This window comes from Scatophagus argus, chromosome 20 (assembly GCF_020382885.2).
Source record: "Scatophagus argus isolate fScaArg1 chromosome 20, fScaArg1.pri, whole genome shotgun sequence".
NCBI classification, from domain to species: domain Eukaryota; kingdom Metazoa; phylum Chordata; class Actinopteri; family Scatophagidae; genus Scatophagus; species Scatophagus argus.
In genome coordinates, this window is record NC_058512.1 from 1,506,873 (window position 1) to 1,533,626 (window position 26,754).

The 26,754-nt window shown below is 47.3% G+C and overlaps 1 protein-coding gene across 8 annotated transcripts; it reads right to left on the reverse strand.

Moving 5' to 3' along the window:
* Window positions 1–101: 101 nt before the first annotated feature.
* Window positions 102–25,053, reverse strand: rasgrf2a (Ras protein-specific guanine nucleotide-releasing factor 2a). Of its 8 annotated transcripts, XM_046374460.1 has the most exons (30): window positions 24,900–25,052; window positions 24,647–24,747; window positions 13,610–13,716; window positions 12,767–12,914; window positions 12,416–12,505; window positions 12,079–12,332; window positions 11,918–11,997; window positions 11,075–11,268; window positions 10,674–10,783; window positions 10,477–10,595; window positions 10,229–10,392; window positions 9,493–9,559; window positions 9,261–9,397; window positions 9,090–9,172; window positions 8,627–8,875; window positions 8,328–8,420; window positions 7,731–8,239; window positions 6,707–6,832; window positions 6,500–6,589; window positions 6,260–6,366; window positions 4,991–5,103; window positions 4,622–4,682; window positions 4,510–4,539; window positions 4,223–4,326; window positions 4,010–4,094; window positions 3,489–3,686; window positions 3,326–3,405; window positions 3,128–3,245; window positions 2,238–2,306; window positions 123–2,135 (listed from the first exon to the last, which is right to left on the reverse strand). In XM_046374460.1, the coding sequence occupies exons 4-30, from the start codon at window positions 12,878–12,880 to the stop codon at window positions 2,040–2,042; spliced, it is 3,540 nt and encodes a 1,179-aa protein (XP_046230416.1). In that variant the 5' UTR covers window positions 12,881–12,914; window positions 13,610–13,716; window positions 24,647–24,747; window positions 24,900–25,052; the 3' UTR covers window positions 123–2,039. The 8 variants fall into 8 exon arrangements, with proteins under 8 accessions (XP_046230417.1, XP_046230418.1, XP_046230419.1 ...); XM_046374456.1 differs by lacking the exons at window positions 24,647–24,747; window positions 24,900–25,052 and adding an exon at window positions 20,979–21,861 and having other exon boundaries at window positions 111–2,135; XM_046374458.1 differs by lacking the exons at window positions 8,328–8,420; window positions 24,647–24,747; window positions 24,900–25,052 and adding an exon at window positions 20,979–21,862 and having other exon boundaries at window positions 105–2,135.
* Window positions 25,054–26,754: the final 1,701 nt, after the last annotated feature.

Sequence of the window (26,754 nt, forward strand, 5' to 3'; positions counted from 1 at the left end):
CAAATGAATTAAACAAAACAAGTTTCCAGGGGACACTAAAAACCGAACAACCCGTTTCTGTCACGTTTTACGGTTCATGAAGTTATTGAAGTGGACATCCAATCAGCAGTTACATTTAACATTTTGATTGTATAATTCAGTAGGGGGCAGACAACACCACATAATTTGGTTCTGATCCAATAGGGCCAGGATCACTGATAAATACTGATATGTTTTACTGTTGCCATGAAAAATCAACTACGTCATAATTCACATTTTTTGCTTTTATTGTGTGTAAATATCCGTACATCACACAGAGAAAAGCATGGAAAAATACAACATCAAAACTGGAATTTCAAAGTAAACAAATAAGAAAAGTAAGGATATTTTGTACTAATGTATTTAAACATTTGAAGACCCCTGAAGTCAGGAATGGGTCAAAATAACTGATTGAAGCTAATAAAACTCAATAACAGTCAGTTACAGGATAAAAGTAACCTGAAGGGCGGAGGCGACGTCATGCTAGATTCATGCTATGAATGAGTTTAGAGTCTATCGGCATTCTTTACAAATCAATAGTGCAAATATATTACTATTTTACTAGTACAGTCAACAAGGTTTAAAGTATAAATATACTTAAATAATCACATTGACAAGGAACTAACAATAAAAGTGATACATTAAAAGATATTTAACTGCAGGGTTTTGTAGCATGTAAGAAACCTTTGAGGCCAGTTCTCTTGAAAAAATGAAGATAATTGAAAATCATATCGTTTTGTGTACAAAATGTTTAATACAAAGCTAAAAAGATATGATGTGCATTGGAAACGCTTTTGATTGTCAAGAGAAGAAGAAGAAGAAAACAAAATGTGTGATAACCGTATTTTTCAGATTTGGAATGTGCGAAAAGCATAAAGAGGTTTGCTGAAACATGCAAATGTTGATAGATAAAATATCTAAACTGCACTTCAATTGTTTAGGAAACCCAGTGTGTCTCCACCACTGACTTCAGAGCTCCCCACAAGTGAAGCCAGGATGGCCCCCTGCTGGTTGGCTACAGTACAGCTCATAAGCCCCTCCCCCTCCATGTCAGCAGGTGGGACATGAGCCAAACTGAAATCTCAAAGTACACGCCAAATAAATTTTTCTCAACGACCGTTTGTCATTTAAGGTGGTTCTTCTCACACTGATGTATGTTCAAGTGTTCATTTTTTAGACAGGTTTGGTTTTAAATGTCATAACTGACAGCTTAGCACCAGTCCTGACTGGGTCAGACAGGTATAATACTGTGGCTTCAATGCTGATCACTACTGCACAGACTCTGGCTCCAAATGATGTCACCAGAACAAGATGGCAGCGCTCGTATCAGGGATATTTTGGCTTCACTTTTGTACAGTGGGAGGAAGTGGAGAACCGTCTGCCATCTTTAAATATGACAATGTTCTCAACAAACACATATCATACACAAGGCTGGATTACCAACCAGGCAAAGTGGGCAACGTTCCCAAACGCTTTAGTCTCGCTGTGTGAAAACCTGGAAGTGGAGGGATTTTTTGACTTTTATTGGAACACAACATGCAGTTCTCTTTAAACAACTAAATGAATCTGAAAATGATACTACACAGCAAACCTGTGGCCTGGGGGGAAACCATAGGCGGGTTAATTCAGCTCTGAACAATACTGTACCAATAATGTAAAACTCATCTGACGAAGTTTATGTGCAAGACTACAGAGGCAGATTGTTCAGTATTTACAGTGTGATAGCAGCAAGAGGTTACTTTCTAGTGCCATGTTTAGTAGATAACATGGTTGTTTGTACAGTCATCACTGTGTAATCATATGGCAGAGTTGTGTGTTGTACGGTTCATTTTGTTTACTACATAACACATCAGATATTTATTCAAGGCACATTTTCTCCTGAGTTTCCTAAGCACAACAACTGGTGGTGTTTTATGAAACAACCCCTGCTTTATTAAGAAAGAATCTCAAGCGTTGTTAATTTATGACTGATGTTTAATGTGTGTATCATGTCTGTGTGTGTGTGTGTGTATTAACTATCATTAGCCCGGCGGTACTCGGGGTTCAATCTTCAGCGACAGCTCATAGAGGGTATCTTCATCCATCACTAGAGTCTTATCCAGGAGGAACTGAGTCACCTGCAGAGGAGGGACAACAGAGAAGCCATTTCACATCTGAAATCACTTCTTATAGCACCAACCGTTTGAAAGGTTTGCAAAGGTGCGTTTTGTCAGACACACCTTGGGTTGGTGCTCTATCCTGTAAGGTGCTTGCTGGAACTGACGAATCTCCCGAATAATATGAGAAATCTGAGAGTGCAGAAACCAGAGTTAATAGACAACTTAGGCAATCACATGTTCACTTAGCTCTGCTCCTTTTATTACTTTTATACGCCTGTCGAGCTTTCTGTTTCTGGACATATGCATTTACAGTGATGACAGTGGCAGGATTTCAGTGGCTCGCAGATCTGAGGCTAATTTCTGACCAATGACTGATTTTGCCATTGCTGTGCACAGATTTTATCACCTATAGCTTGTTAGCTAATTAAGCCAACATTAGCTCCCTTGAATTGGTTGAAAATATCACCAGCTGACTTTTTAATGTTTTCCAGCTGAGTCCTTTTTGAACAAAAAAAAAGCATGTAAAATAAATATCCACGCAATAGCTACATGCTAAAAAGAATGAAGCTAAAGCTAACAGGTCCCAGACAAAAACCGACCTGCAAACAATCAACTTTAACAGAACAAAAATCTGTTATTTCTTTCTAACATAAGGTTTCTTAGACACAGAGATGCAAACATTAGTGAGAGAGCTGCTAACAAAAACACAGCGTGGACAGGACACAGTGGACATGCTAGCTGTGCATGTAGCTACATAGCTAAGGTAACCCCACATACCAACATAACACTTAATATTATGATTGGTTATAACAGCATGTGGTAAGCTAGTTAGTCTGACAAGCTAACGGCGGAACAGATGAACGTTGTTTAATACTGTTGATTCAGTTCCTTACACTTTTGCTGTTGTGTTTTTGAGTTTGGAAAATGCTTTCGTTCAGGGGAGGCTTCAGCCAACAGTCAGCTGGCCCTTAGTAAGGATGGATGATAAAAAGATATGAAGCAGAGATTACCATCCTCATCTTAGAGAAGTTAACCAGACCCTCCTCTGTGAAGTTGGGTGTTCCCTCCTCAATGAAAGCCAGGTCAGTGAGGTACATGCCCAGGTATGGGACACATGGAGGGTTGCAGCTACACACACAGACACAGTGCAAAAATCAGACACTTTTTAAAGACGGTATTTAAACATTTAAAACTCTTTTTTTATTTACTTTTTCAGTGTCTCTCTGAGATTCTTGAACCTCCCCTCTGAGGACACTGTCTTCTGCAGCCTGTCCATGAGCGCCTTCGTCTAAAGAACACAAACAAAAAATTACCATAAAGGTTTTGTGAAGAGAATAGTCTTTAACAACCGTTAAGTGAATGAAACCCAACCTGTTTGCAGACTTTGGCCCAGGTCTTCTTCAGCCTATAGATGGCGCTGCGGTTGAGAGCAGACGTGATCTCCAGCACTCCATTGTAGTTGTTGAGGCAGCGACAGATATCAGCCACCGCTAGCCACTTTTCTATGGAGCTGGCCCTGGAGCCAACGTCGGTATGGGTCATTATCTGAGATGCCACCAGGTTACTCATCTGTGGTGAGAGGGAGACAACATTTATTTTTCACCTTGTTAAAACTATTGCAGTCTATGTTCAGCTTTGGTTGAAGCTGTTTTAGTTCTGTCACAGTTTTGTATGAGAGACAAGATCACTGGTTACTACTGTAATCCCAGATTCTATGAGTATCAACATAGCCCTTTAACAACTTCAGCTCTGCTGACTGTTTTATGATTAAGTGATTAATAACAGTCCAAAACCCAAAGATATTCAATTTATCAGGTATGACATACAAAATAATGAAAATGGAGAATAATCATGGAAAATCTGCAATAAAACAAAAGACCATTTAGTCTTACATCGTTGAAATGCTGGCTCGTCTTCATAATGTACGGAGTCCTCTCTGACTTGTCGACCTTCATCCAGCCCTGACCGAGGAACTCCCTGCAGGATCAGGAACAGAATCAGAATCAGCATAAGCTTTATCGGTCAAGTTTATATACATCTACAAGGAATTATTGTTTGAGTATTTCTTTTCCAGAATATTGTTGAACTGTGGATGAAGTACTCACTCATAGGGAATACTCCTGAACACAATGTGATCCAAGAGTGTGATCTGCTCGGCCAGCTCCATAGCCGAGAGAGACTCAAAGCACTCGGCCTTTGGAGACTCTGCCTGGAAACGCAAACATTTCGTTGCACAGAACTGTCAAAAAGTCGTTTGAGAGATCTGCGGCACCACACGGACGCTAAGTCAACTCCACATACTGGGAATCCACCTACTGTGAGACGGGTTTGTGACCGAACTCACCACAATACACAGTAGCTACCTTACAGCTGGTGGTTTCATTATTCTTACCGCAATGAAGTGTAGTAGTGGACAGCTTTTCTGGAGATAAATTAGTTTCAAAATCAATATTAAAGTCCCTGCTGTTCAGCACTTTGTGACAGTGACAGCTGGTAATACTGACCATCTGTAATATGTCCTCAATCTTCAGCTGAGCGTCATCTTGTTCTTCTTGAGAAAGGGCACTGCAGGGCAAGACAGTTGCAACATGTGTACAACATACATGTACATTACGTGCACATGTGCAGTCTTCACTCTTCACAGATACTTTTCACATGCAGATATACAGTGTTTCATATGCACGGTTTAATATTTTTAGAAATCAAGGCAGTAACAATGGAGTCAGCTTTAGTGGTGGGAACCAAATCTGAATCTTCCCATTAACTTCACTGGGACTGACAGGAAAACCTGAAATGCTGTGGCTGCCAAAGTTGCTTCTTTTTATTTTCTTTAATGTACAGGATGGGTGGACGGATGATGTTTGTGTGCGGACCTTAATATGTTTGTTGTTGCTTTCCTCTCCTGTGGCAGCAGGTCTGGATCTCGCAGAACTTCTTCCAAGAGGCTGATCACACCCATCTTCAGCTCGCCGTTCAGTTCAAAGTCCTGATGGACGAACACGTTCATACACATTTACAGTCAGAGATTACATGTAGGGTGTCCTGCATGTCTGCAGAAAGACTCACATGGGCCTGCTAAACTTCAGACTTTTTGCCTGATTCCATATTTATTCTAATTCAGAAATATCTGTTGCTATACAATCAACACGACAAGTATGAAGAGAGTCCAGAGCTCATATCGTTCTACGAATGAAAATGATGCCCCCTAGAGGACATTTACATCAGGTGGTGGAGTTTCATCATTGACTGAACAGGCCCATTACAAATTCATGTGGACAGAACAGAAATAAAGACATAAGGTGCAGCTACAATAATATGTAACTATGTGTAAAGGGAAATTAAAGAAGACATCAAGATGGCTTCAAAGTTATTTTATTATGTGCTTCTGTGTGGTGTGTTTTAAACAGTATGTGACGATGTAGTACAGTGACGTCCTGTCATGTTCTTTGTAACGCTTCCCCATTTTAAATTCGGTTTTAATTTTCTTTAAAGATGGACCCAGAACTTTGTTTACTGATGAGACCAAAATAACAAACGTTCACTTTTCGGGCTTTTCAGCATCCAGGTACAAAAATAGCTTCTTATATAATCTTAAATGGAAAGGATAGTCCCTTCAGTGTCCCTGGGGAGGATGCTGACCTTTCTGCCTGCTTCCTGGGTGGCAGAAAAGACATGCAGAGCAAAGAGCACCTCCATCAGGGAGAAGAGTGACAGGAGAGGAGCCACACGGGGGGTGACGGCAACGAAAACAACAGACACAACAACACACTCCTTCAGCTGGACTCAAAGTGTCCTGTCCTGGTTCAGGTCTTCTGAGGCTACTGAACAGCCGTGTCGACATGTTCAGGAGCAGGAAGGTTTTGGACACACGGTCTGTTTAATGTATTATAGGTGACTGCAGTGTGCCCTCTAACCACCAGGGGTCTCTGTGTAAGCCCAAATCTTCTTAATATTCTTCAACATGTTATAGAGTTTCCTTTTTTCCATCCAGCTGACTGCTCATTTTTCTTTTTTTTATTAATTTTCTTAAACATTTTCTCTATTTACGTTCAGAAACTGTAAGGTTTTGGATAATGTCGATAAAGTCCAGCTAATGGAGTCTTCAGGGTTCACCGAGACGTTTCACCTGTCGTGGGACCCACCTGGGAGTGCTTAGAAACCCAGTGTCGCAGCACATTGAGGACTCGGTTGGTAGCAGCTCTGCGGATGATGAACTCTTTGTCGCAGGTTTTCTCAGAATTACTAAACCCTGGGAGGAAAAGAGAATTAGGTCAACAATTTTGTGGTCATTTTTGGCCATTTAGCGAGCAGTAAAAAGCCATCTACAACAGGTCCATCCTTCAGTCGTGTGCCCTTTGACCTACAAGGCTTGCCGTGCTCACCCTGAGCGCTGCTATGTCCCGCAGCAGCTGTGGCAATCGCAAACGCCGAAGCCGGTGACATTGTGCAGCGAGAGTTGTCCCCTGACGTGACTGCGGGGAAGCAGAGACATTAAAAAAACAGCATGAAATCCGTCAGGACGGTCAGCAGCACACGCCTGCTCTGTACGCATGATGTTGGTATGAATAACGTGCGTGTGCACATCGCACCTCCTGTCTGTCTGTAGCGGAGATGCCTCGGCGTCGAAGGCGAGCGGCAGGGAGACATGTCGCCCGGCTCGCTGCTGGCTGGTGACTCAGGGATGAATTTGTCCAGAGATACTGACTCCAGAACAGCTGTTAGCAGAGAAAAGATCACACCTCAAACATGGCGTCCGTGAAGTGACAGAACAAAAGTTTTCTTTTCTATTCTTACCCAAAACCTTTTATTTTTCTCTGTGCGCTCGTTTGAAGGTTCCAAGTCAGACATTCACAAACTCGAGTAGAAGTACTAACATGACACGGCAAAAATACTCTGACGCAAGTCAAAGTCCTGCAGTGAAAAGTGAGCGCTGATGCTCATCCATTGTTTGTAACGAATGCTGACTAGTGCAGCTGTGGACAGTGAAGACCAAATGTTTCAGGTGTGACGTGAAAGTTCTGCGCTGGGATGAAGAAATTAACAACCCAGCGTGTGAAGGAGCGTTCATGCCACACCGTGTGCTGGTCCTGTGTTTCTTTGTCCTTCTGGGTCACAAGCTGCTGCATTTCGGGTGTGATTGAAGGGCTTTTCATGTCACCTATTCAATATGTCATTTTCCTCTTAGCAGGCACTCTGGCTGCCACGTAAGAGCTCTACTTATCTCTCAACTTTGTAGTGAGAGATTTTCTGAGCGAGTGCCGTTTTTGTATCTGCCAGCTGTATCCAGATGCAAATCTAAGAGCACGATTATTCCTCCGTTGGGTAACGGGTGACCCATTTGTGTGTCTCGTTCCCTCGTCTGTTTGGGCTGGCAGGCCGCTGTGAGCGACGTGTCAGATCTGAGGATAATATCAGTCAGTAGGTGGCACTAATGTTGGAAATGAAGTGAAAGGGAAAAGCTAAAGTCTGCATTTATCCGTTTTTAAAGCACAGTTTCATAACACTCTAACAGAATGTGTGATTCGACTCCGACGCGTGGGCCCACACATGTTCTGGTGTCCGTATGAGACCGGCAGACGGTGAATCATATGCTTTTGTGTTCCAGCTACGTACCCCTGCGGATGCTGCGCCTCAGCTTCCCGCAGAAGGCGTCGAGGCGAGGCAGCTCTCCGCTGACATCCTCCCCTGCAGCTGGGCTCGGCTCTGGGGAGCTGGGACCGCGGCTGAGGTCCAGCGGGGCCTTCGTGCTGACGGGGGGCGGCGAGGACACTCCGGAGGCCTGGGGCAGGCTGGGAGAGCGTGTGGCGGTGGGTGGAGGGGATGAAAGGCCAGAGGGGGGCCTGGTTGAGCCGGGAGGAGGAGAGGAGATGGAGGGGCTGTGGCTGGAGGTGGGGGAGTTGGCTGCAGAGGAGGAGGGGGTGGTGGACAGGTCCAAGGCTCCCGTTTTCCCACTGACCGGGGAACTGAGGGAGAGCTTGCGGCAGTGGACGGGGGAGGAGGTGCGAGAGGGGATGGAGAGAGGAGGGGGAGAGGAAAACTTGCGGCACAGCCTCGGGGATTTGTTGTTCAGGGGGTCCGTCCCCCACGAGCCCTGGTTGGTGGCGAAGAAGAGCTCCAGAGACCTGAGAGAAAGGAGAGGAGTTGATCTGCAGCTCAGTGTCAGACAAATACAGGTGCAGGTGAGAGAGCAGTCCTGCTGAGGGTATTTACTTGGACTGGTCCAAGGCAAGCTGCGTGATCTTCAGACTGTAGTCAGGACAGAGGGACATGATGGACAGACGATCACACGAGTGCTGTTCGATCCTGAGACAGTGACAGGAGCACAAGGAGGGGGTGGGGAGTGCGTGGCAGGGTGACGGATGAAAGGAAGGAGGTGAGTAATGAGAACAGAAATGAGGGTGATGTCGGCAGCCATGTTACATGTGAGGAAGGACGATGAGGATGGACGTCGACCCCAGACCATTTCACAAACCTACCCAGGCGGAACACGTTAAAGTCGTGAGGCGTACCTGACAGGTATGGAGGTGAACGGCTTCTTGTAGATGTCGGCCAGCTTGTCGATGACCACGGCGGCGGTGGTGAAGATCCTGTACGTGTGGAGGAAGGTGTTGAGGAAGTCTATGGAGAGGAATCGCAGGTCCGTCAGCCGCTCCAGCAGCCGCTCCACGCTGGCATATCGGATCTGCGGGACCTTGCAGGAGTTGAGCGTCTTGCTGAAGCAGATGTCCACGTCGTCTTTGTGCAGTCGAGCATCAGACCTTTGGAGAAAAATAATATTTTATTTTCCTGTCGAAAAACACCACAAAAAGACTAAAACCAACAAGTGTCTCTTAGTACTTTCTGACTTCCTGTCTGTGGCTTCCAGCTCCAAGCCCCTTCATTCAATATTCAGTTACATTTATGAAGTAATTCTAATTAACTGTAAGTCTCTGCTTCAGTGTCAAACTGTCCTTTTCTGTCCTCTTTTCTTACTTGATCATGTGCGGCACAGAGACCTTGGAGTTCTCCTCGAACACGCTGGTCATCAGGCCGTTGCAGCGGATGTTATCGATGCACTGGCACAGAGAGCAGAGGAACATCTCGGATCACGAAACTGCTTCACACGACTCAAATCGCCGCAGCGAACCTCTGATCCAGACTCACCTGGCTGATGTCGCTCGTCCACGCGGCCTTTTCTTGGCGAGACGGAGCCAAGAGGACGACGGAGAAGGACTGACCATCAGGGGGCTCCACCACGATTTTGAACTCCAGATGGCTGAAGCCCTGACCCGCTGCGTTGTCTGCGTGGGCAAACACACGGCACACGCCTCAGTTAGCAGCACATGCTGGCAACGCGATCGGGGTTGGATGTGATTTGGCGTTCGAGATTACTCACAGTCCTCGTCGCTGGCGTCCAGTTCTTCAATGAGCGTGCACTCGATCAGAGACAGGGTCCCTCCTTGCTGTTGGGGGGATCAGATGTAACAGAGCACTGAAACGCCACCTCACAAGTGAGATGTTCCACTTGTTCAGGGGGGAAAAAAGCATTTGGCATCTTTACCCAGAATTCAGTGCTGCTGTGTTCACATGACAGAAACAAATCAATGACTCAACACATAAATTACACATAAAATACAAATTATTATTATTATGTTTTCCTTTTGCATCATTTACATCCCTAAACTTATTTATTTTTTCTTTTGTGGTTTCTCTTTACATTTGCAGTTATGATTTATTATGGTGACGATGTTAACTTTTCACCCACTGGATGAAAGATCAATTTGAATCAATTTATTGAGTCACTGATTTATTTCTTTAGTTTTGGCAGTTTTGGTCCTCCATAAAAAAGAATTTTCTCCTCAGTTTTATAAATTCAGGGCTTAATATTCCCTTAATATCCTTGTAGAAACTCAGCACATCAGTGACTTTACAATAAGTGTAAAATAACTCACACTGGCGTCATACGCTGTGCTGCACCTCCAGTTTTACGTGAGTTTACACGGTGAGTTTCTTATAGTTTCCTTTCATATTTGTCACAGTGTCATGTGAATTAATGATGAGGAGTTAAACAGCTTATCTAACCAAGCTGTCGCTGATGTGTTTGGGTAAAAGTCTGGACAGGTGGGGCCGACCTTGAGCAGGTGAAGCTTTCCTCCAGATGTTCGGGTACAGATGAGGAAGTGTTTGGTGAACAGGAAACACTGTCGCTCTCCCTCCTTCCTCAGCGAGAGCGAGCCCAGGCGGACCTTACTGAGCACGCCCCGCTCGCTGCTGGACGGCAGCTGGATGAGAGAGCCTGGCCACGGAGCCACAGTCAGGAGTGAGCGAAAAGTGACGGAGTCAAAGAGACGGAGAGGCGGGTGACGTAGAGGAAGCTCACCTTGTCTGACGAAGGTCTGACTCGTGTCCAGCAGGATGTCGCAGCCCTCCACAATCATCCTCTCTATGGCCAGATTCTTCCTGATGTTCTCGGTGTCGCTCACCTCGTCGTGCATCATCCTGAGGACACGACCAGTCAGTCGTTAAGACATCGTCGCCGTCCGTCACCACACATCAATGAACTGTGCACACACTCACTTCGACAGCTCCTCCAGTTTGGATTTGGCGAATTCCAGACTTTTGCGCTCCACGTGCTCATGAGGCGTGTGAGCCAGCAGCTCGTGAAGGGTGATGATGTATCGTGGAATCTGAAATAAAGACGAACCTGGGACTTTTAGCCAAAACTGTTTTCTTAACATCAGCGGAGGTCAGAAACATGTTGACAACTTAATACATTTAGCTGTTAGCTCCTGCTGGTGCTTAAATGGAGGCTCAGTGGAAAATAAAAAGACTGTAAAGGAACTTAATGCTCTTTCCAAGACAACTCCACCATTCATGAAGCAGCAGGAGCAGGACCTTAATGGTACCTGACTCAGTGAATCCCAGAGCGTGTTCCACAAAGTGCTGCTGAAACGAGTCGTGTGAAGTGTGAACGCTACCTGGAACATGGGGTAAGTGAGGAAGGTCTCCAGCATGCGGCCCTCGCAGGCAGCGTTGGACTCGTACTGTTTGAGCAGCTTGTCGAAGTCCCTGTTCTGCTTACAGTTTGCCAGGACCTGCAGGCTGTACTGGTGGTTCCGCACAAACTCCTGGTAAATGTTCAGCATGGGCAGCAGGATGTCGAACAGGTCGGCTGGGTGTGAAAGGACACAAAACGCAACATAACGAACCTTCAGCTGAAAGTATGAAGGAGATGAACTTTCAGTTTGCCATTTCAGTGTGTTTGTTCTGTGAGATGATGTTCGCACTGTGTTAGTGTAAGAACAGGTGACCTCTTGCAAAAATCTCTTTGGTGGTGCGTTTGAGGACACTCTGAAAATGCAAAACTGAGAATTGGTCCGGCAGTCCACCACTTTGATCCAAACTGAAACATTTCACGAAGCATTAGATGAATTATTCTAGTAACTATTCTTATTCGGATTGTGTGTTTTCATGTTCACGTTGGGAAACAAAGTCAGAGTAAACTGTTTACTTCTGTGATTTTGATTTCTTTTCTCTTTTCTCTCTAGATTCACCATCTACTGCACATCTGTGCTTCCTGCGAGAGGATCCCTCCTCCTCCTGAAGTTTTTAGAAAGCGTTTTAAAGCGTTAAAAAGCATTTTGCTGGCTGGCTTTTTGTCACTCGATTCGAGGGTCTCAGGACTGAAGTTCACTGTACAGAACTTCAGTCTTTTGTGTGGTATAAATAAAAGTGATCGGCCATTACGGAAGCCATATTGTTGCTCTGGAGGCTGGAGGTGGTGAGTTATAATGCATATGTATACTGGGATCTGTGCTCACCCAGAACCAGCGTGGGCCAGTTAGCGATCCGAGCTTTAAGCCCCTGATGGAAGATCTCGTGCAGAAACATGATGGTCTCGCTGCAGAGAGGGAGAACTGGCTTCAGTCTAAATTTGCACTGACTTCACTGTGACGCAAACCACCAGAGCAGAAGGTCTCACCTGTTGAGGAAAACGCTGCTGACGTCGTCGTGGCTGATGGGAGGTTTCTTGGAGCTGGCGGCCATGCGCAGCGGCCTGAGGAAACAGTTGACCAGGATGGAGAGCTGGTGGACGTACTCGGTCTCGGCCTCCACCATGTTGAAGACGATCTGGTTCCTCTTCCTCATGCTCTCAGCGTGAGGCGAACAGATGTAGTCCTGGACGATGATCTTCCACTTCCTCCGGCACAGCCAGCCACGCATGAAGCTTTGTACCTGCACAGCCACAGCACACGAAGCGTCGCTTTCATCGCTCCGCTCACGTTGCTTCGCATCTTTACATGAAACCAACGATTTACCTTTTTGATCTTTTTGATATCCGGGTCTTCCTCCTCTTGGTTGCTCTGGTAAGGCTGCAGCCTCTCCTTGGCTTTGTTCAACACTACGATCTGGCAGGACAACAGTCTCCATGTGAACATACTGGCACAGAGGTTAAAATATTCATGAAACCACTTTGGAGGTTCAAAACAACAACCCTCTCATTGCAGGATAAGGAAAGCGGTGGCCTTGGAGTCACTGGAGCCCTGCTGGGCTTTAGCTTAAGAGACACACTCCAGTGTTTTCCCATCACGCCAGATGCGTTTGCATGCTTTGATCTGCACGCGTGTGGGTTTGTGCGCACACACGGATGTGGACGCACTCATGCATACCTCAGCTTTAAGCCTCTCGATCTCAGTGTCCTGGTCCTCGAGCTGAGTGCGAAGCTGATTGGCCGCGACCTTCTCAGTCTCCATGATCTGGACCAGGTGGATGTACTTCTGCATCAGGATCTCGCGCTCGATGATGATGTCAGAGTAACTGAAGGGATCATGGACAGGTGGGTGAGGTGTGACGGCACAAAGAGGGCGCTTCGTGTCACGCCGTGCGTCTGTACAGCGAGGGTAAAGGAACGTGGTCTGATGTACGGCATGTTTTCTACCGAGCGCTCAGATGAAAACGGGAACAGCGGAGGAGGGGAAATAGAGGTCGAGTGGCGAGATCAAGTCTGTGATGTAACCAGCGTAGCTGTACAGCACCAGTATGACCTAAATGTGAACCGCTGCGAGCATAAAACACACACACACACACACACACACACACTCTGATGTTAAACAAACACAGAATCGTCAAATGTGCATCAGCACAAAAACAAAGCGAGGAAACAGTTTGAGTCTGCAGCAAAGCGAACGCTGAACTGAAGCTGCAGGTCGAACACGCAGGACGGTTAATGATGCGTTCAGGGATCAAAGCGACGGCGGTGGAAGGAGCATCAGCAGTAAAAGTACAACATCTCTGACACTTCAGAGACAGTTTAGTCCAATGGTTCCCAAACTGAGGGGTCGGGCCCCTCCACAGGGTCACCAGATAAGTCTGAGGGGTCGTCGCAGGATTAACGAGGGACACGCAAATCTGCTTTTATCTTCTGGACTTTTCTCTAATCTTTGCTTTTTGTTGGGAATGTTTTCACTCAGCAGAAAACAGCAGGACCTTCGCTGACTGCGGGGTTGTCTCACCTGGCCTGCTGGATGGACTCCACCCACTCGTTGCAGTCTGAATCCTCCTCGGTGCGAAGCTCCAGGGGCTTCTGTCCATCGTGACCAAAGATGACCAGGAAGTAGTACTGCATCAAACAGGAAACAGATGAGCAGTCAGTGTCAGTCAGTGTTTTTGGGAAAGACGGATCCACTGTGATATCAGAAACTCTTAGTTTTAACACCAGCACAACATTTACATCCCCGTACCTTGGATATTTACCTGATGGGTTGAGTAGACATGATGCTCACCTTCTAAAGATTTAAGTAAAGTAAAAAAAAGGTCACCACAAAAAAGTGGCTTCAGAAAACCTGCCCAACTTTGTTCACATCGTTAACCACACAGATTTTACAAAAACACTTACAAAAAGAGAAAAACTTGGTGTGCGGATGGATACCTCCTAACTCTGATACTCTGTGTGGATATTTTCAGCTAACTTTGCATAAGTGAATAATGCCATGACCGCTTTTTCATGTGTTTGTCTTCATGAGTTTGTTTTTTTGTACTGTTCCTGTTAAAATAATAAAAAAGAAGAGTTAAGATTTTATTGATCTCTGCATATTTTGTACTTATATTATTTTATATTATATTGTAAATATTTCGATGCCAGTGTTTTCGTACTTTGGATGCAGTTTGTTACTTGTTAGAGTATTTCTAGACTGCGGTATTACTAGTTTTACTGTGGGTGTGTACCATGAACCCCGCCCCCACCACACACACACACACACACACACACACACACACACACACACACACACACACACACACACACACACAGCTGTTACTGTCTACACAAAGCAGAAACGCCAGAAAAATAATCTTTTTAAGGATTTCTTCCCCCAGTGGAACACAGTTGTTGGGGACTATTTTCAGCGGCGGATTAACCCACATTTGGTGCTCCAATGAGTATTTGGGGTAGCAAGACTGAGTCAAAATAAACCAAGAAGAATAATATACATCAGACACCGATACACACAGTGCTCGTTAGTGACTCATCCTTTAACATGGACTAACGGCAGCTGAGGCAACAATAAGCACATTTTAAAAGATAAACAGTCCAGCCAATCAAAACACAAGACTGGGACCAAACAAATAAAATGTGAAGCTTGCCAACTGTGTTCTTCAGGTCCTCTAAAACCACGTGTACCTCCTAAAGTCGGCCACATACTGAAGAAAACACATTCAAAGGATGCTCGTCTCTCACTGGGCAGACGGCCCACAGTCTGGCTCTGTGAAAGGGTCATGTCTTCCACGAGTGCCGCGACGCCTTGGGGTTCTAACCTACACGGCCACCCCGTCGTCACGGCAACACGTCCTGCCACCCCGTCACAGCACATTAACAGAGACGAGCGGTCACGTCTCGGCACGAGAGCTCACCTCCAGCGTCGCCGCGCCAAACACAACGAATGATCTGATTAAGTGATTTGCATGAGCAGCTCTGACGGGCCTTCGGTCAGCTAAAGGAGAACGTGGAGAAATGACGCCACCTTCACAGGAACACAGACAGAGAAATAGTTTCACACTGCGGCAGACTTAACCACGAGCTGTCAGAAAGCTGCGGTCCCAACAGGAACACCAGATCTGCATCACAAACCCAAAACATCATACAGGAAGTGGTAGCTTGTGGCGACTTGCCACAGCCTGCTATCACCATCATCACTCCAGGCTTCCCCCAAGTTTCCCTGACTCAGCTGGCGGCGTGTGCACTCGACGCAGGAACTCGGACCAGGCAGCCCGAGTCACACACTGCAAGGACAGGACTGAAGAGAACAAGTTTCCTCTATTGCGATTGACAAGATTTTCAAGCCGTCATTTAAAAAGTAAAATGGCTGCATAGCGAGCCAAACCAGCCGTGACTGAAGCTTTCATGACCCGTTTTAAAGATAAGGACAAATGACTGATGTCTCCTGCTGCAGGACTTAGGCTCAACAGGGACTTCATTTTAATCCTACATCCATCTTGTACACCCACTTCCTGTTCAGGGACTCTTGGACATCATAATCAGCGTGTACATAATTCAAAAAGTACACGTATGCAAATGTGAATCCTCCGAACACGCCGACGAGAACGAGGCCGCTCCCTGGGCTGCACATTACAGCGACAACGCTCACGCAGACGTGTGTTTTATTCAGCACTTCAAACATGCATTACCTGCACGACCACGATCGAGCCGCCACCCACTGAGGGCCCCTCGATGATGTGCGTTAACTGGGGTAGGAAGCACAGCTAAGCAGGGTTTTATTTTCCTTTTCTGTCAGTTTAGAGCCGAGCAGGTCAAAGACTCAGAGTCCTCTTCCGGTTTCACTTATTCTATTGACCTCACAAAGCTGCTCTTTGTTTCCTGTGTTGTTTGTCTCTTTTGTTGTCATATTCATAGCTGAAGTTAAGACACGATTAATCCTCCACACTTTACCAAAATCTGCACGGCAGCAACACGCAGACATTAACGACTTCTTTAATGATTACCGACACGTTTACTGCAGACGCTGGAGGGTACGTGGGACTTCATTTTGAATGTGAACAGAAAGTTATCATGTGAAAAACATGTGAGTTACCTTCAGCCGTTGAAGAAACTTTTTATTTGTGCGTTTCTGCTTGTCGAGGCCAAACTGAAAGTCCACTGCAGGTTTTCACCTCAGGCTGCCAGGGGAGAAAGTCGGCCTGTGTAGTAATGATGTAACGATAAGCGGGTGACAGACACTTGCTAGCGTGTGCTGCGGACCAGAGAGAAGCTTAAGGGCTTGTGTGTGTGTGTGTGTGTGTGTGTGTGTGTGCGTGTGTTGGGGGTTGGAGGTTTACATAACCACTGAGGCTTGTACTTGCTCCTCACATTGCTAATGCGGCTTCCCCAGCCACAAGCCTGTTTTAAGCTCCAGGATAACAATGACAGACAGACAGGCAGGCAGAGAGACAGACAGACAGACAGCGTGTGAGACAAGCAGGCAGGGGGAGCTTTAAGGCCCGTCTCAGCATCACTACGTCCAATCACAGAAACCATCTCATCTGTCTGTTGTGCACAACAACAACAACACGACCTGCAGGACGAAGTTTCATCCGTCCTTCACTTACAGCACAGAGGACACAAACTGAAGAATAAAACTCAGCATGGACTCGCTCAGCTGCACTGCAGTTCAGACTGTTTCGCAGAGTTTCTACAACTGACTGGACAACCTAAGGCTGTCCAGTAAAAAGGTGCAACAGAGAACGAAATGGGACGCTGCATCACATTTGGCACATCAAAGAATAAAAAACAGTTTACGGTTTTGTGCCTGCAGATCCGAGCGGGTCAGAAAAGAGTCGTTTGGCCCTGCTGTAAAACGTCTGATTTTAGAATGGAGTTTGGTTCAGTGGGGACACTTTACAGTTGTGTTGCACCGGACACATGAAGTGTGCGTTACCTGGCTGCTCGGTGAGGTGGTCGTGTGTCGGGTTCATCTCCGACCGCCCGCCCCTCAGGTCCAGAACACGGTTCCCAGTCCAGCACCGTGGTAACGAGATCTGCACCCGTGAGTTAACTGGGCTTCTTTTATCCAACGCTGCCTTGTTCTTCCCTTTACTGTCCTCGACTTTTTATCTGCAGTTTTGTAACTTTTGATTTGCCTGCAAATGCTTTGATTTGAAATGATTTTTGGCTTCACCCTAAAAGGCGGGACAAGTGAGGAGACGCCAACAGATCTTTTCCTCTCTGGCTGAGGTTGTTTGTTCAGTTCAGTGTTTTCTGGCTGCGAGTGCATTTCATTTCATTTGTTTTATTGTTACATAACCTGACAGGACAACAGTGGACTCGGTGCATGTGTTTCCCTAATGAGGCTGATGTAAAGAAACTCAGGCCATCAATAAGACCGAGTTTACACCACTTATGCAAAGTCACTGATGCATGAAGACACATGCAGAGAAATGAAGGCATTTGGCTTTGCACTCAGAGACAGACAGGCAGACAGACAGGCAGACAGACCCCACTCACAGTACAGTAAAGGGTAGGCTACAAATAGCACAGGTACCGGCAGAGTGTGTGTGCGTGTGTGTGTTGACTCTGTATTCAGACAGTGACTGCAGGCAAAAGGACCAGCAAGGATGCTATTCTTAGTGGAGCACAGCAGCATCCCAGAGCCTGAGCACACGTTAGCCACAAACTCAGCAACACAGCCAGCCTCCACCCGACGCCTTCACGAGTCCTGCCTGAACATTCGGCTCGTTAAACACCACGTTTGAAACGCAGTGACACTAAACTCTGTGAGCCGAGCAGTCGGACACGATCAGAAACGCGTCTGCTCCTGCTAATCCAGCTTGGTGATCGATTAATCGTTTTGGTCAAACATCTGCTGGACGTCTAAATGGCTCCATTTCTGAGCTTATCCCACATGCAACTTGCTGCAGCACATCAGCCGCTTCGACTGTCAGCCCCGTCACCATGGAAACACACGACGTTTACGGCTGCGAGGACGGCCTGAACGCAACTTCAGTCTGAAGAGAGAAACTGAGAACCCAGCACGAAAAATAAAATCCCCATTTCAGCATCAGCCACACCTCACAGACCGACGGGGGCCGAGGGCGGCGTCGAGGGCGGCGCACGGCCGGTTTCTCTCGTGTGCCACCGAACAGGAAGCGGTTTGGCCCTGACACAAGTGAGTGAACAGAGGCAATAATCCGCCTGTAAATCACATCAGGCTTGTGTCTCCGCTTCATTAGGCAGTAAATCAGTTTTATCATCACTCTGCTGTTCACGTCAAACAGCCTGATTAACTCGGCGTGGGGGAGGGAGGGGGGGCTGATGTGGAAGGAAAGTGTGTGAATTCTCATTTACCGGGTCATGCGCACACCAATAAATAAATCCTCCTGCTGACTAACAGTGAATCAGATTTAAAAAGGTAAACGAGAAGACGGACTCACAGAGGACGAGCTGGTGCTCACAGAACGCGTTCACTTCGCGGTGATCAATAGGCTGATCGCAGTCACGTCAGCGATTATTCGATTCGCCGGTTGAATAATTAATGCAGCAGAGTGGACATCAGATGAGCCGAGTTATGCATCGTCCTGCCCACCTTTGAAGCTCTCTGATGCTTTTGTCTCACTCTAATCTTGGCTCTGTTAAAAAGGTGCCGGCGGCCTCGCAGGTGGACATCAAACAGGAAGCGTTTGGGTCGCTAACATCATGTGACACGCTGTGACAAACGTCCATCTGTGCTGCGTTTGGTCGTCCGCTGGTCGGACCAAACCAAACACCTGCCGTCACTAGAAGCAGCGTGAGCATTTCCTGCTGCGTCACACACTCAACAGTCGATTGATCAAAGTAAGCAGCAGATCATTTGCTTTGACTCTGAGTCCACACTGAAATATGCTCAACGCCGAGCAGTTTTACACCGCTGACCATCCACTCACCGCCATCTTCTGCTGGTTTTTGCTTGTTGTGTGTTTCTTTGGTTGTCTCAGATTTCTTTGAACCTGGTGATGAACGAGTTCTGCTGCAGGAGATTCGCTGCGCTCGTCTGACTGTTTGTGGGAGTTTTCAGCTTCTGCAGGACTCCAACATGTCCAACGGCCGCCGTAGCTTTCTGACGGCTGCTTTTGAGCTCTTCACACAACCGTTTCTCACGCTCGTACTGCGTGTCGCTGTGGCGTCGGGCTTTTCGGCCCGCCTTCCGCTCCCCGAACTCGTTCAGCCTTCAGAAGGCGTTGACCGAGTCTCGGCTCCGGCAGCTTTGCCAGCACCGGGGAGTCGACAGCAGCTGCAGGCGGGTGTCCGGGTGTCTGGGCGCCCCCCCTCTCCGGGTGGCTCTAAAACCAAGCTGCCAAGCCGCGGCGTCCTCTGACCGTCTTCAGAGACGCCGTCAGCACAGGACGCAGTGACTGACCCGGCGTTCAGGCAGCAAAACGAAACCGCTCTTCTGAAATATGCAAGAAGTGAGACAGAAACACTAAACGAACGTCCTGCGCAGCCTGCAGCGCCTCCACTGTGAGACACACAGCTGGAGGACTCGGGAAAAGCAAAGCACTACTTATCTGCAGCGCAACATGTGGTAACGACGTGGAAGGAGACGTTTTGTGTTGAAACTCCTCATCGTGGAGTAAATATTGATCTCACTGCTGGTCAGCCACACCGCTCGTCTCCACGCCCGCTTCCACTCTGCTATTCTGTTCCAGGCACCACGTCTGCCATGGTGCAACCCAAACAGGAAGAGGATTTGTTTTCCCCCTCAGGACAGGAGACTCTGGCCTGACCGACAGAACGACGCTGAAGGCCAGCTGGAAAACATTTGGCGAGCGACAGAATTCAGACCGAGCTGATGTATACAAAGTGATATAAACTCAAACACAACACGTGGACCGAGTGGACATCTTGATGTCCTGCAGCAGAGAAAACAGGAACGTGGGTCACTTAAGATGAGCGCTCGCTTTCACCACCTCATCGGGGGGCCTTGTTTAAAAAGCAGCGGCAGCAGATGATGGACGTGTGCAGCAAATACTCTGCAAAGACAGAATTTGAAACAGCATCCGTCCTGTCGGCGGATCAGAGGGCCGAAGCAGCAGATCTGTGCTCGTTTTGAGGCAGAAATCATTCAGTGGCCTCGGCTTCGGCTTCATTCTGCAGACTAATCACTGAAAACGATCTGCATTTTGTCACAATCATCACAGGCAGAAGAAAGCTGATCGCAGGTTGTGTTTAAGGACGTCCGTGTGTGTCCGAAAAACAAAACCTCGTCTCCCTTCAAACCTTAATGTTCAACAACAACGAACGTCCAGGGCAGCACCTTTCAAAACGTCTCGTTTTGTCCGACCAACAGTCCAAAAGCCAAAGACATCAAGTTTACAAGGCTTCAAAATGAATCTTTACGTTTACGAGGCCACAAACAGGATTAACTGTTTGTTGTCCCATCAGTCAGCTAACCGACTCAACAGTCCAGTTCCGGTTTGGACAACAGAAACCGGAGGGCTGAGGCTCGTCATCAGTCGATCCACTGAACAGGTTTTAATTCTGAGTGTGCTGACGTCACGTTTGTGTCTGTAGACCATAAAAAACTGGTTTTCACTGATTCACTTTGCCTGTGCAGACTGCAAAAGACAACTTCACTTTACACGCAGACCAACAAACAAAGAGTCAGACTGAGTGATCACCAGTAAACATCTGAACATGTTTCTGGGTCGTGGTTCTGAGATTCTGGACTCCTGGTAGCTTTAACTGAAGGTTCAGACTCACAGTTGGTGCTGAAGACAAACAACAACACGCGTGTGGAGTAAAGACTGCAACGACTGCACAGAAACTGAACCCACCAGCAGCCTCCACCCTTCAACTGGTAAACCCTGAACTGGTCAGACTGGGTCAGACTGGGTCCCCACCCCCCCTCGGCCCACCTGCTGTTTCTCCATGGGCTCCTTGCTGATGGCGGACACTTTGGGCGCCGGTGCCCGCTCGCACGTGCATCCCTCCAGCAGGTAAATCCCGGAGGGCCTCGTGCTCTGGTCGTTCTCGAAGTAGAAGAGCACGTTCTGGTAGAGGGCGAAGTACTTCTCAGTCCAGCGGCTGTTCTCCGTGGTCTTCTTGCTCAGGAAGCCGCGCTTCGTGCCCTCCTTACGCGCGACCACCGACAGATAGAGCGCGTGGCCCTCGTTGTACCGCACGCCCTTCTGCATTTTATGTTCGCCCGCGTTTCCTTTTTATTCTGGTGCCAACTTCACGCAGTAATCCGGGGCATCACATCACGCACTGCCGGGCTGTCGCTTCTCTTAGCGGAGGCGTCCCACAGAGAGCGCGGTTACAGAGTCCGTCTGCAGGGGCAGGTAATCCGGGCTTACCATGGTTTAAAAAGTTGTAGTTGTCCGCGGCGCAGCGCGCATCACCAGCTCACCAGCTCGGGTCTTTAATGCGGGCAGAGGAGAACGCGCCTCACGACGTTTCCATGCTCCAAAGTTTGGCGAAGAGTCAGCCGAGGAGCGCGCGTCGTTCCGGGCCGCAGAGCAGAAGCGTCCCGCACCGCCGGCAGCGCAGAGCAGAAACAGATTCGCGGAACAGACGGTGAGAACAGAATCACGACGGAGATCAGCGCTAATCGGCTTTGACACCAACTTAAAGAGACAGGTCGCTGCTGCAGCCGCGCCGCCCCGCGCCGCCCCGCGCAGGGGCGCACGAGCAGACAAGCCCCGCGCGTCAGGAGCGCGTGAGGAGGACAGAAGTTGAAGTGACAGGTGCGTTGCAGTCCGCTAACGTCCACCTGAGCGCGGCTTTACGTTTTAAGGACCACAGTAAGTTCACCGTGACGTTAAATGTGTTGCTTTTGTCTTTCCTGTGACGTGAAGCCAGAAGAAAAATCAGTCACTACCGCAACACCAATCAACTCACAGTGAAACTAACCTCCTCAGCCGTGATAAAAGTGTTTTCATCTGCAGACCAAACAGCTGAATTAAATTAAACTTCACGTGTTTGTGTGTTTGGTCAACTTTCTGTCTGACTTTAACATAAAACAATCCTCCAGACCAGGAAGTCCTCTCAGGACACACTCAGTCCACAGTGGAGTCACATACAAATATCATGTTTCTAACTCTGACTTCAGACAAATTATGGTGCTAACACACACACACACACACACACACACACACACACACACACACACACGGTGGACAAAAGCAGAAGTTTCTATTTTTGTAAATCAGTGATGTGCTTCAGTGAGATGAGTTTCTTTTGAAACTGTCAGTCAGGCCCAAAGCACAAACAGATGTTGTTGTGTTTTAGTGTGTGTGTGTGTGTGTGTGTGTGTGTGTGTGTGTGTGTGTGAGCTCAGCTGCCACAGAGTTTTCTCTCACTTCTGTTCACAATACGGAGGTTGACGGTTGGGGGTGGGGGGTGTTAAACTCTACACAGGACTTCCTGTGACCTCCGCCCAGACCCTCACCCTGTGGTCACATGATCAGGTCAAGGTCTGGCTGTGGTCTGAGTCTGCAACATGCAACACTTTGACCGCCTGAGGACATCAGAAACACAGAAAACACACACCATGAAAAGACACACACACACACACACACGATGCCTCTTTAATCTGTTAGGCAGCTTAGTATCAGTTCACTGTGATGAAGTCTAACCCGACTGCACGGAGCTGCAGAGTAAGCGAGTACTTTTACTCGAGTACTGCACTCAGTAACTGCATGCTGTCTCACTGCCACATCAACACGCGGACCAAACACTTTAAAATGTGACTCATCCTTCTGCAAAGACTCTGCGTCCATTGCCGTCTCTTCGCTCTCCGCTTCATCAGGTTTGCTGCCACCCACACCTGCAGGGCGGATGGAGACCAAACCCAAACCCACGCAGGTGTAGATCCGCCCCTCACACGCCTCCACACTCACGCTCCTCTGCACGCGCTCAGACGCAGCTGAGGGAAAGAAAGTGCAGAACAGAAGCACGAGTGTTTGGACCCACGAGGAAGATGAGGCCCGTCTGGATGAGCGAAGAAGCTGACTTCAGTTGTCCCGTAACATCGAGATGTCAAACGTCTCGACGGTCCAAAACCCAAAAGTATTCACCTGTACAGCAAATCTTCGTGCCCGAGAAGATTGAACCTGTGCTTTTCTTTCAGAGGATCAAGTTATCGATTAATCAGTTAATCAGATCAATCATTAAACAGCTTCGGCATTCGAGCTCCTGCACTTCAGAGGTTTAAAGAACATCTTTTCAGATCAGCTGGTGCTTCTGGAGACAACGCTGGATGAGCTGCATGGAGCTTCAGAAATGTTTTGTGGATGAAGAAACTTCAACTGACTCTCCATCAGCACGAGTAGCCTGAATGATAGATAGATAGATTCAATTCAATGTTCCCTTTTGGGTGAACTGCTCCTTTAACCGTACTGTATTTGATCAGCACTGATGTTGCACGCAGCTTGAATTTTAAAAGCATCAGTAGCGACTGAGAGAAATGAACGTAATCCGGGATGTTGTGGGTAAACTGGTCACTATAAAGTCTCGGTGAGCCGAGCCATTAACTGCTGTGGCAGATTAACCTCATCCTGTCTCGTCCTATCAGCTCACAGCTCTGCAGGCCGTGTGTGATGTCCGCGGGCAAACGGCGGAAAAGCTGACAAATGAAAAAGTCTCGTTGAGGCTTAATATCACGAGGGGAGAAACAATCCCTGTGAGGTTAAAGGAGAGGACAAGGACATGTTGCATCACCGCCACACACACACACACACACGCACACACACACACACACAGACACACACACTCCATGACAACCTGCCCTCCTACAAAGCAGTGCATGTTACAGCATCTGCACAGGACTCCAGCTGCTCAGTCCGTTCAGGAGGACTCGGCTTTAACGCAGCGCTACACCGTTTCTACTGTTAGTCCACGAAATGAGGAACTGAAGGGGAACTCGTTTTTGAAGATTTGCCATCCAAAAAGGCTTTTAATGAGCTCACATGATGCTTCACAGCATAAACCACGTTAGCAGGACTAACTGGGCCCTTAGCACCACCTGGACCACCTGAAACTCGGCTTGTGGGTCAGTGGACTCGGGATGAGTCTGACTCTCCTAATGCACTGTTGAATAAGTCACACATGATAAAGATGGCGCTGAGCACTGAGGTCTGGTTCTGGACTGATGGTCTCCAAGCATCACCTGGGGATTTGAGGCGTTACATGTAAGAACTGGTCACCTGTCTAATCTAGACCCCAACAAATGGGAGCCCTGGAACTGGAAGTGGGCAGGAAAACATGACATCACATATGTCTGTGCACTAATCAAAACACACACACACACACACACACACACACACACACACACACACACACACACACACACAAACAAAACCACAAAAAACTGGTAAAGCAGAATCAGTGAGTTTTTGGCCACTTGGGGGCAGCAAACAACACTGACATACGATCACCCGAGAGCACGAGAACAAACAGTCACAGCCTGAACGGTGACGAAAGCAACAAAGTCGCAGGGTGGAAAACCAAAACCATGAGCTGAAAGACACCAAAACACACTGTGATTCATTGTTTATATATTTATAGCCTGACAGATACTTACGTTGGAGTCACGACATGAACAGTTTGATTACGGGCGGGTGATGTGGCACAGCGGGTGGTCTCGGGTGGGGACATAAGGGGCTTTAATAACAGCACTCTCATCTGTAGATATAGCCAGCAAAGGATTATGGGGATTACCATTACTGTGCGAGTGCTGCACATGAAGCACTGAACGTTGCTGATTATGATCTGCATTGTGTTTTTGATCAGATTCAATAAAGTCAGTTTACTGAGCATCAAAACATCAAACTTACCTGAAAAGGAGCAGGCTGGTCAGGTAAAAAGAGAAGAGAGAAGCTGGAGAGGTGGACAAAACACACGAGACAAGCTGACAGGGACTGACTGAACATGGGCCTGAAAGACTGATGAGGGAATGAGCTGCAGGTGAGGAGGTGGGCGGAGGAAACCAGGTGAGAGGAAACAAAAGACAAAAGTATCCAGACGCCCCTCTTCATGGGGCTGTCTCTCAGGGTTTGGACTCGGCCCCTGACTTCCAGTGAAGGGAAACCTTAATGCTTCAGCACACCAAGACATTTTGGACAATGCTATGCTTCCAACTTTGAGACTGTGAGCCAGGCCTTTTGGTCCAACATCAGTGTGTGACCTCACAAATGTTCTACTGCATGAATGGGCACAAATTCCCACAGAAACACTCCAACATGTTGTGGAAAGCCTTCACAGAAGAGTGGAAGCTGTTAGAGCTGCAAAGCTGTCTGTGTGTTTACAATGAGACGTCATTAAAGTCCCTGTTGGTGTGATGGGCAGCTGGCCCAATACTTTTGTCTTTATTGTGTTTAATACATGATGACTTCCTGTGCTCACCTGTACACACCTCAACAGTCCTGAGTCCTTACAGCTGACTGTCGAGGTGTGTGAGAGAGTGCAGGTAGTTATAAAGGTGTAGTTTGTAGTTTCTGGTGTTGGTGCAGATGTTTTGTTTACTTCATACTTCAGGTGTGACTTCTGAACTTCCCTCGGGGACGTTTTATCCTAATCAGTAATATTTTACTTCATAATTTAATTGTTGGTTCTATTGTTGTATTGTTAAACTAAATCTTTAAGGTAACTAAAGTTACACGTGGTGAAGTAAAAAGTACAAATGAACAGAAAATGGGAAGTTACTTGTGGGCACAGGAAGCCGTGTGGCGTTCACGTCAGCTGAAGACGCTTCACGCTTCATTTGGCCGTTTTGAAGCTGCATCTCCAAACAGAAAAACTCAGAAGTGTGTGATTCCCCCAAAGAGGGCAATCAAGCAGGTGGCTGGTTAGTCATGATGGCTAAACATACAGTCCCGTGGGCGTCTCCTGTTTCCAGCTGAGAGTACTTGTCCACAGTGCTGATTTCCATCAGAATAGTGCAGAGGGACTGCAGGTAACGGCTGCTTGTTTTGCCTCACATTCAGGACTCGAACACCACGCGGCTGCAGAGCTTTTCATACCGCAGAGGAACACAGAGCCAACACACACACACACACACACACACACACACACACACACACACACACCGTTTAACTGCTACTCACTGGACTGTGTGACGATGAAAAGCGGCTCCTCACCCGGGAAGCCTTGAACGTGGACTAAATAAGAACAGAGTCTGTGATTGGAGGAACTGACTCAATTACACGCGTTCTGAAATGTGATGTTTAAACATGCTAAATAAAACATATAATTAAATCCACACTAAGCCGAAGAGCAGCATGAAAGAATATAACTGTATATTGCTGGCTTTGTCTGACCTGAAGTCAGTAGTGGAATCAGTTGTACTGATATACAAGTACTGCAGTAGAGTATCTGTGTGACAACATCAGAACACCCAGCAGGGTCAGCCGGAGACGCTTTGACCTCCTTCACATGCAGTCACACAGTTCAGTCCGGTGGTTCCCAACCTGAGGGGTCGGGCCCCTACAAAGGGCCGCCAGGTAAACGTGAGGGGTCGTCACAGGATTCCTGGGAAGGGAACAAACAAAGCTGTGGTACACAAATCTGAGGGTTTTGTAGCTTATTTGTTTAATCTGTTTCTTCATGTAAAATCTTAATGGGGCTTGTGAAAAATGAGGACCAAAATGTCCCTTCAAATTTCTTCTTGTGTCCAACTAACAGTCCAAAACC